We start from the raw sequence: 10,590 nt of genomic DNA, 5'->3' as shown, positions 1-10,590 counted from the left end.
CATCGTCTGATGCTACTGATATTTTCAGAGCTGGCATTTTTACTGATAAGAAAACCAAATCAGAGGTTGTAATACATTCAAGGCCAAATAGCACTAAAGTGACTGATTCAGCGCTTTCCTGGATCTAATGATTTCTTCTCCAGTGTTCTCACAGCACTATAGCTGCTTCCTCTGTCAGAATTGCATGCCTTTGACATTTGTCATGATTCTGATGTTAGCCAAAAAGATTTGCACGCTGGATAGGAAATGCTTGAAGATTTTCAAATGGATCAGACTTACCCCAAGAAGTTAAGAATTCTGTTATTATCATTATTAAAATAATAAAAAACTGAGTACTTCCCTGGTGTCCACTGGTTAGGACTCTGTGCTTTCACTGCAGGGGGTGCAGGTTTGATCCCTCATCAGGGAACAAGATCCCACATGCCACATGGTATGGCCAAATAAGGACATCTCTTAAAAAAATAAATAAAGTAAAAATACTAAAATAAATAAATGAGTAAACGACTGAAGTGCTGCATTTCCTTCTCCAAGTAATATAATTACTTAAGAGTTAAAAGAAAATTATTCCACTGCTTTACCAATATTTGAGTATCCATGTTCCAAGCAATGAATAGGTGCTGCCGTTAATTCTGGGCAGTCCTAGAATTTCATTTGGCTTTTAATATAAGATTGCATCTGCATATTTTAATTACTCATCCCTTTTGTCATTCCTTCCTGTCACTCTCTTTCCCGTTGGATATATCATAGGGAACTATATATCTTATAATCCTGTATATTCATTACTCAGCCTTACCCAGAAATTTGTGAAGTAGCTCATAAGTAGCCCAAGAGTATTTCTGAAAGGTTCAGAGACACACGTCTCTGTACATGCCATTCTGTACATATCACGGCTCCTAAGCTAATCAGAATGTACACTCCAAATTTCCCTTACCAGCATTCCAGGGACACAGAGTTGAAGAACAATGATAATGTTTACTGCTCACTTTCCATATTCCAAGAGTGAACAAAGAACTTCACATGTTATCACCTTCTATCAAGGAGTCACACTTACCATAGACTATTCTAGAGGGGATGGTGAAATTTTTCTATTTGGAAACATTTAGGGGCATATTGTGGAGTTTCTTGCATATCTCAATTGTTTTTCTGTTTCTACATCATTCTTAATTTATATTTCAGTACAGATGGCAATGCATATTACTGATGGGGGTCAGTTTTGAGTTTCAAGATGCTATATGAAGATATTGAAATAAGTATCAGGTTGGTGCAAATGTAACTGTGGTTTTGGACCGTAAATTTTAAATCATTATAACAAGGCTCAAACACATCTTTATTAATCAAAATAGGAACCATTACAATCAACACATTTTTGCCAGTGAGAAATAAGTTTGTTTATTCCTGTGGTATAAAATCTATGCTTCGAGATTTGACAAACTCTTGGAAAGCATTTTCTGCCTCCTCCTGGTTGTGGCAGCACTTTGCCTGCAAAAAAGTTGTCGAGATGCTTGAAGAAGTGTAGTCAAATGTGAGAGGTCAGTAGGTGAGAAGTCAGGTGAAGAAGGCGGAAGAGGCAAAACTTCATAGCCCAACTTGTTCAACTTTTGAAGCATTGGTTGTGTGACATACAGTCAGGTGTTGTGAAGAAGAACTGGGGCCATTCTGTTGACCAATGCCAGCTGCAGATGTTGCAGTTTTCAGTGCATCTCATTGATTTGCTGAATATACTTCTCGGATATAATGATTTCACTGGGATTCAGAAAGCTATAGGGGATCAGCCTTACAGCAGACCACCAAAGAGTGATCACGACCTATTTTTGGTGCAAGTTTGGCTTTGGGAAGTGCTTTGGAGCTTCTTCTCAGTTCAGCCACTGAGCTGGTCATTGCCAGCTGTGGTACACAATCCACTTTTCGTCACACATCACAATCCTATTGAGAAATTGTTCATTGTTGTTGTGTGGAATAAGAGAAGATGACACTTCAAAAACTTTCTTTTGATTTGTGGTCAGCTCTTGAGACACTCACTTATCAAGCTTTTTTTGCCTTTCCAACTTGCTTTAAACGTTTCGAATGACCATACAATGGCTGATGTTGAGTTCTTTGACAACTTCTCGTGTGGTTTTAAGTGGGTCATCTTTGATGATTGCTCTTATTCAACTGTTGTCAAATTCTTATGGCCAGCCACTGCACTCCTTGTCTTCAAGGCTCTCATCTCCTTTGCAAAACTTCTTGAACCACCACTGGACTGTATGTTCCTTAGAAGTTCCTGGGCCAAATACATTGTTGATACTGCAAGTTGTCTCCACTGCTTTACGACCCATTTTGAACTCAAATAAGAAAATCACTCAAATTTGCTTTTTGTCTAATATCATTTCCATAGGCTAAAATAAGTATAAAATAAACAGCAAGTGATAAGTCATTAGCAAAAAAAGAATAAACCAAGAAATACACATTAAAATGCTGTGTAACATAACCACATTTATTAAGAATGTATTCCAATATCAAATGGCAAATTTCAACAATGTAAAAACCAGTTACTTTTGCACCAACCTAATATCTTATTCCCTTCAAACCCCAGTATAAAATTTAAGAATTAAGAACACATGTCATTTGCTCTTTGCTAGAAGCATTTAGCTCATGCAGTTAACTACAATGCTTACTAAGAGAAGAATGAAGAGTTTTAATTACAGTTATTTAAAAAATAAAGATGATCTATTTTCAAACATTTGTCAATTCATCATTTGAAAAATTTAAAAACTTCTTTCAAAATTGACTGCAAACATACTGTATTTCAGACAGTAATAATGTATAAACTTCACTGTAATGCTTTTTTACTTCATTATAAAATTTTCTATTTTCTCCTACTGTTCAAATAAAAATATGTTTTTATAAATAAGCTGAAAAGTAATTATCTTTTCACATCATTCAGGATATGTGATGCTATAAATTCTTTAGATTTATATATTTTACTAAATCTCTGAAGTTCAAATTTAATTTATACATTATGAGTAGTACATTTGCTCTAGATTAGTGCAAAATCATTAAACTCTTTAATTAAATAATGATTTTTAAAAGGTATGGCAGGCTTTTCCCTTTATTATGTAAATGATGCTTTTTGCATTTTTTTCTATGTTAAAAATGAATATATTAATCTAATCTGTTCTCATTTCTCAAATAGAGTCTTCCTTGCTTTTGAGGAACAAATCAACCTTTCAGAACTTAAACCTCAAGTGTTTTGACATTAGACAGTGAAATAAGGCAGAATCCAAAGACACTGTGTGTTCTTTGTGATAATCTAGGATTTTTATTTGATTCCAGGTAACTTTGGACAATAGACATGATGGGATGTTTTCTCTTTGAATAAATAACAATTTAATTACACCACTGAAATAAAATATAGTGTGGGCTTAATACATTGTAAATATTACAGAAGTACTACTTCACTATAGTAATTTAATGACTGAAGCTACATTGAATAACAATCTTACTAGTACTTGTGTACAAAGTTTTATTACTAACAAAGATATTGCAGCGGTTGCAAGGATGTTACCAGCTCAACAAACATCTAACAATACAGTATTTCTCTAAGAGGAAAAGTAATCATGTTTGATTTACAGACAATAAAGAGCTATGTTTTCCACTTGAAACATTGGAAATAAGAATCCAGATCATCTGGTATCTTGATTCATATTATTACAAGAAAAGGTTTCCTTCCTTGGGGATGCCGATCATCCCCAGCAGGCCTAGTACATTAAGTTGATATGAAGATAGCTTTTAGGATGCCACAGCAGTGTAAAGAAACTCTCCTATCTGAAAATTACTGATTTGTAGGCCACTGCTTAAACATCTGACTTTTTGAAAACCTATTTACATACATTCAGCCCAAATCAGTAGATAAAATGTTTTGTCTATATTACAGTAGGCATTGTTAATGTTTCATCAGAAGGCCAGTGCAAGACAATTGTTAATAACCATTGCCCAGCATTTAGGAGATTTTTAAATATCATACAAATATACAGTTAGATTGTGAGAAATCTAATTTTGCGCATGATATTGGTGGTCTCTTTTACAGACATAAGATGGCAGAAATTAATCAACAAGACAGTAACTAGAATGCTACTCATCAAGGGTCTAATTCTCATCAGGAGGTTGGGCCTTTTCCTGCTGTGTGGGTTTAGGCAGCCACAATTCCATTACACTTAATACCACTTGGACTCAAAGTGATGGGGAATCTTGGGGATCATCTCAAGTGTAGGCATATGTCTGTAGCTTCTTCCAGATCTATGTTTCTTTTACACTTATTTCCTATGTAATGGAAAAGTAAGGGTTGTTAGAGACAGCCCTCTTTTTCTAAATGAAAATGTGGGTCTGGGCTTGAAAGATTCATCATTACTCTGAAGAAACCAAGCAGGTTGGCAATTTGGCCCTTTCTGAAGACATATATGATGGTGAAATGCATGGTCAGGACCCATATGTCAGCCTTAGAGGAAAGAAGATAACTCTGAAGCTAGACCTTATAAAATGTACTGAAATCTAAATTATATTTAAATCAATGGATCTCATTAAGGGACTAATTAATGAATGGTACTAATGAATAATAATTCTAATGAGTATATTCATTGGGGAGAGCATTTGAGTCACTTGGGTTAGGAAATGATATTAAAAGTGTCAGAGTGAATCAAACTCATTTAAATGTTTTAAAATGAAGGTGGCATAACACATACAGGATGATATTTCACAGATATTTCTTAGAATATCAATAAGCACCAAGTTTAGTGCTGTCAGCCCCATTGTCCCTTAATTGATTATATATGATTAAGATCTTGTAAGCACAACACACTATAAAATCTACTTTGCATACACACAAATACAGTTTCAAAAATGAATCCCAAAATTTTTCTACCAATAACAAGAATTTCATCTTCACCAGGTCTTCAGAGCTGTGAAAAGAGCATTGACATTGCCTGGTGAGCTCATAGATATGTGGATTCATCTTCAGGGTAATTTGGGACTAAAGAGTGGCAAACTCTTCAATGGAAACTAGGAACCCTGGTGAGTTTTTTCATAAATAATCTTTTGTCCTTCTAAAGAGATCTTATTAATCCTCTAGCACCCTGAGCCCTCATCTGCATATGACAGAGAGGTAAAGTGAAGAAACCAGCAGGCAGATTCGAGCTGTACAGACAATTAAAAGCATCTCAGCTTGGTCCACAAGCCATATTCAGCCTTATACTGCAAGAAACGACATTGCCCCATCAGGCTGCTTGGGTACCACATAGCTAGCAATCACCAGATTAGCTAGCTCTCCACTTTACTTCAGGCTATGCAGGCCTATGCAGGCTACGCAAAAGCTACGTTTTATCCATTTAGGGAAAAGGTAGTCTGCAAGCAAAATTTGTCAGAGTCGAATGGCTTCTTCAGCACTATCAATGCTTACTGTGAAAGGGCCTAATTTGGAGCACCCATGGCACCACTGAGGATGAAGTGGAGGGTAAGAAGAAAGCAAGCCATGTTCATCATTATGCCTTAGCACCTCTAGCTAACCAGGAGCAGAGGACAGCCTCTTCCTTAGCCCGAACCTATACAGGCAAAGCTGCTGGGTTGTCACCAAGGGCATCTGCTTGAAGTACAGAAGCAACCACATGACGTCCAGGCCTCCATCCCAAGGGTGTCAGCTCCTCACTGCCCTTTTCTCTCCCAGTTGCTGTCTGATTGGCCTTCTTACCACATGAGCCAGATCTGGTAGTCTCACTCCAGTGAGCAAGGTATAGAGCTACTTAAACTGGGATCTCGCTGCCTACACATACAACTAAACTGTGTTACTACTGGCTTTTCTTCTTTCTTTTAGAACCACTTCCCTTATAATGACTTACATTTCCATGGACTTGATCGACATTAGGCAATCAGAAACCAAAACACTTCTATTTCCTGACATGAACACTATACAGACCGTGACTTGAGTGTTCATGGTCAATGATTCCTTGCTAAACACTGGTCTTATGAAATATCTAAAGGTCAGTTTAGTAACACTTGATCCAGTTTCAAAGGGGGAGGGTTCTGAAGGTTTATGGTCAGTGTTTTTATCAACAAGATTTCCAGAAGAACTCAACTTTAGAAACTGAATTCATGTGCGAGAGTGCAGCAAGGGGAACAGCGTACACATGGTCACAGTTTTCTCACTTTAAGACATTACTAGAACAGTTACAGGATAGAATCACACACATACACACACATTTATATTCACACATACAGTAGAATTTTACTGATCCAGACAATACTTCTTTTCAATTAAGAAAAAATGAAGACTGTTGTTTGGCCACCCAGGCATGAAAGCTACCTAAACCTGGAATATAAGGATGCAGTACTCTTCAAGTAAACAGCGATTGCACAGTGCTAACAACTTACATTAAGATTGACACATGCTGTCTTAAGAGGTCCAGTAAGAGCTAAAGACTAAACAAAGTCAGTGATTTCAGCCAAAAGTCAATAAGTCGTCTCTCTTTTGTTCTGCCTGTAATCCATCACTCAGCAGAACAGTTAGAGTCCAGAAGATAATACGAGTCCTCGTATGAAATGCAGGACTAAGAAAATTTTAAGTGTCAATGAGTTCTGCTCAAGACTTTGGACAGTCTTAAAATTCTTCTTGTTGGATTAACAGAAAAATAAAACTTTATGGTTATTTCAATGTCAAGTTTTAATAGAGATTTTTGAAAAAATATTAAGGTTTCTAAAGTTAGATCATGGGCAATAATGCTTTAAAAAGTGGTCTCATTGGCATATATCCACTGCTTAGGTTCCATTGGTCTCATAGAAGCCCACCTTGCAGTTTCGCTGAACTAGACAAATATAAATAACACATAGTAAACACTAATACACATCTCACAGGACACACTGCATGTCACAAAATAGCTCTACTTTAGTCCTAAAACTGTTGTAAAAATGGAGATCTCTCAGATATCAGAAGTATCTCTGATATTTCTGGACAAGTACATTTCACATTATAATGAAAGTTGTGATTACGAAGGCATTACTCATTTAATGGCCTTTTTCTATGGGTACTTGGGCTTTCAACTGTGTAGCTGAAAGTGTCTCTCTTATTTCATTGAGACTCTGCAAGGACCTTCCAGTTCCTGAAGCCACAGGCTCTCTTCCCTGTAAACCTCCAGAGAACTGAGTTTGAGGACCTACACTATAGAAACGTTAGAGAACTGATAACTGATCATGGTGACAATCACCTTTTCACTGAGCGCGGTCAACTTAAAAAAATATAACCGATGAGAGGACAGACGCTTCTGGGTTTTGAGCTTTAAAAAAAAGAAAGAGAGAGAATTTTTTATTTTTTCTGTGCAGCCAGGGAAGTGTCTGGCTCACAGAGCCTCGGCAGACGTGTCCGTGGACACAGACATGGTCACCTTGGCGATCTTGACCGTGCTCTTGATGCAGCTCTCCGCCGCCCTGTGGACGCTGGCTGCATTGTTGGCATGTTTGTGCAGGCAGTCTGAGTCCCCCATGCTGTTATCAAGAGGCTGTGCGGTGCCTTCGCAGGAGGGGAACATGCTCCGGAAAGCATGTCTCAGGTCCTTGCTCCGCAGAGCATAGATGATGGGGTTCACTGTGGAATTCAGCAGGCAGAGCATGCTGCAGAATGCAAACACCGTCTTAATGAGCTTGTTCATCTTCCCAAAGACATCATATACCATGATAGCGAGCAGAGGGCCCCAGCAGATGATCAAGACCACCAGGATCAGGACCAGGGTCTTGGCCAGCCGAATGTCCATGCGGGCTTGGTCGGGCCGTGTCACCTGCACCTTGCCATCCTCGGACGTGTGGATGATGATGCTCTTCTGGGTACCACGCTGGATCATGCGGACAGCATGGCTGTGCGCCTTCCAGAGGATGTACATGTAGGCATACACGATGAACAGCAACAGCACGCTGGTGACCCCGATCCAGAACATCAGGTAGGTCTCGTCGATGAGAGGGAAAATGTCTGAGCACACGGATTGCAGTTTCTTGCAGTTCCAGCCTAGCAGGGGCAGCACGGCGATCACAATCGCAATGGTCCACATCAGGCAAAACGCCACCACGGCCTTAGGCCGTGTGACGATCCTCTTATAGGCCAGGGGCCTGTGAATCGATATGTACCTGTCGATGGCCGTGAGGAACAGGCTGCCCACTGAGGCTGTGAACGAGGCCGTGACCCCACCCAGTTTGAACAGAAACACGTTGGGGCTGTCTTTGCGGTGGAACACGTGGAAGTCGACGAAGCTATAGACGAAGATGACGCTCCCCAGGAGATCGGCGACTGCCAGGCTGCCGATGAAGTGGTAAGAGGGCCGGCAGCGGAGGCTGCGGGAATGGAGGATGACGCACAGCACCAGCAGGTTCTCCAGGACCGTGAAGGTGCCCAACGTGAGGGACAGCACAGCGATGGCCAGCTGCTGGCTGGGGTTCAGGATCATGAAGCACTCCATGTCCATAAAGTTCTCCCCACACTGAATGTTCTCATCATTCTCCTTGTAGGAGGACAGGGACTTGTTGTAAAATTCGGTGAGGTTCACCTGGTCTGCTGGGACCAGCTGAGGACTGTCCCCCGCAGTCATCTTTTCTTGGAAGGGACTTCCCCTGAAGGAAGTCAGAGGAAATTTCTGTGGGAAGTACCCTAATTTGGATGCCATGTCGCTTTTGATATCTTCGTACTGAATGTCATTGGCACCCACGTACAGGAGGTCTGTGGTGATGGTTCGGAAGGTGGTATCTGCCAGGCCGTCGAGGATGGACTTCATCCCCTCCGTCTTCAATCAGGCCACACACACAATGACTGAGAAAGAGCCCCTTAGCGGGGGACCCTGATGGGAGGGAAAACAGATAAGCTGAATGGTGAGAGAACCGGGAGAATTAAAACATACCAACCACAAAAATTCCCCCCAAATGATGGTAAACATCCCAACAATGTACCCTCATGTTATTTTATTCCTATCTCTAAACATAGGTAAAATCCTTAGCCAATCATGGAACTGGGAGAATTAAAACACACCACCAACTGATGTTGGGGAAGATTGAGGGCAGGAGAAGGGGGTGACAGAGGATGAGATGGTTAGATGTCATCATTGACTCAACAGACATGAGTTTGAGCACACTCCGTGGGAGACAGTGAAGGACAGGGAAGCCTGGTGTGCTACCGTCCATGGAATCACAGAGTCAGACATGACTGAGTGGCTGAACAACAACAACTAACAAAAAATCCCTGCAAATGACTGTAAACATCCCAACTGTGTGCTGCTGCTGCTGCTGCTGCTGCCAAGTCGCTTCAGTCGTGTCCGACTCTGTGTGACCCCACAGATGGCAGCCCACCAGGCTCTCCCGTCCCTGGGATTCTCCAGGCAAGAACACCGGAGTGGGTTGCCATTTCCTTCTCCAATGCATGAAAGTGAAAAGTGAAAGTGAAATCGCTGTGTACCTTCATGTTATTTCATTCTTGTCTCAAACACAGGTAAAATCCTTTAACCAATCCAGTCAACAAAACAAGTCAATTCCTTAGTTGAAAAAGAAAAGCTGCCCAGAGAATTCCTTGGCGATCCAGTGGTTAGGGCCCCATTCTTTCACTGACAAGGGTGCCAGTTCGATCCCTGGTAGGGGAGCTAAGATTCCACAAGCTCACTGCTCGATGAAAAGAATTAAATAAAAATAAAGCCATGCACTTGATTAATGTACAGAAAAACATACAATAATAAAACTAAACACATAATTAAAAAAAAAAAAAAAAACAAGAAAAGCTATCCAAAGTTGATGAGGTAGAGCACACCCCCAACACATCCATATCTTTCATTTTGTAAGCTCTCCAGACTTGAGTCACTGTGTGAGTCCCGTGTGGCTCTCCAAGGCCTGGTTGTCAAGTGAAGGCAATGTACCTTGGGTGTGGCTACATTTCAGTTGTGTTAGGGACTGTCTGCCACCTGGCCTCTACTCTCTCTCACACACACAGTGTCCTAATGTTGGTGTAGGAGAGTAACCACAAGTCACATAAGCTCTGCTCTTGAAGACTTGACTGCCATGTCACATAGGTAAGACCAAGCATATAAGAAAACCAAAGAACAAGAGTGTAGTCAAGGATTGAGTTGGATGGCCTATGTGTTGAGTAGAAAGGCAGAGGAAGACATTGCTGTGAACTATAGGAAGCATGCAGCCATCATAGGAAGATCCAGGTTCTAGCTCTGACTCCACTGGGCAAGTTTCCTGACCCAGAGAAGACATTTGAACTGCACCTGAGGTGCACTTCTACAATGTCTACACCAGCCAAGAAAATTGTTATGAAGGGCAAACTTGCACTGAGGCTCATGAAACTGCTTCCAGAGAGTGACCGCCACCAGTGGTGGGTGATACCAGCGCACGCTGGAGGATGGGAGACAGGCTTGATTGTCCAAAGCTTTCTAAGTGGATAACGCTGGAAATAGGATGGCTGAGAGGAAGAGTCGATTTTCAGGGCTCTTCAGTTCTCAGCTGGGCAATTTGGTTCTGTTTCAAAATAAATGGTCAGAGAATTGGTTTCGCTATTTATAAATGTTTGTTTAAAATGTGGCTTTTAAGCTCTTTAGC

At 40.6% G+C, this 10,590-nt stretch overlaps 1 protein-coding gene across 4 annotated transcripts in view; it reads right to left on the bottom strand.

Moving 5' to 3' along the window:
• Nucleotides 1–3,275: 3,275 nt before the first annotated feature.
• Nucleotides 3,276–10,590, bottom strand: part of CNR1 (cannabinoid receptor 1) — a 30,763-nt gene continuing 23,448 nt past the window's right edge. For all 4 annotated transcript variants that reach the window (XM_086317780.1, XM_086317778.1, XM_086317777.1 and 1 more), the window contains exon 2: nucleotides 3,276–8,843. In XM_086317780.1, coding sequence (XP_086173906.1) covers nucleotides 7,362–8,780 — 1,419 coding nt within the window. In that variant the 5' untranslated portion in view covers nucleotides 8,781–8,843 and the 3' untranslated portion in view covers nucleotides 3,276–7,361. The remainder of the gene's footprint in view (nucleotides 8,844–10,590) is intronic.

This window comes from Bos grunniens, chromosome 9, assembly GCF_055505025.1.
Source record: "Bos grunniens cultivar Pamir isolate PY7600 chromosome 9, Bosgru_T2T1.0, whole genome shotgun sequence".
NCBI lineage: Eukaryota > Metazoa > Chordata > Mammalia > Artiodactyla > Bovidae > Bos > Bos grunniens.
Note: the sequence above shows the minus strand (reverse complement) of the source record. Positions and strands in the feature narration are given on the sequence as shown.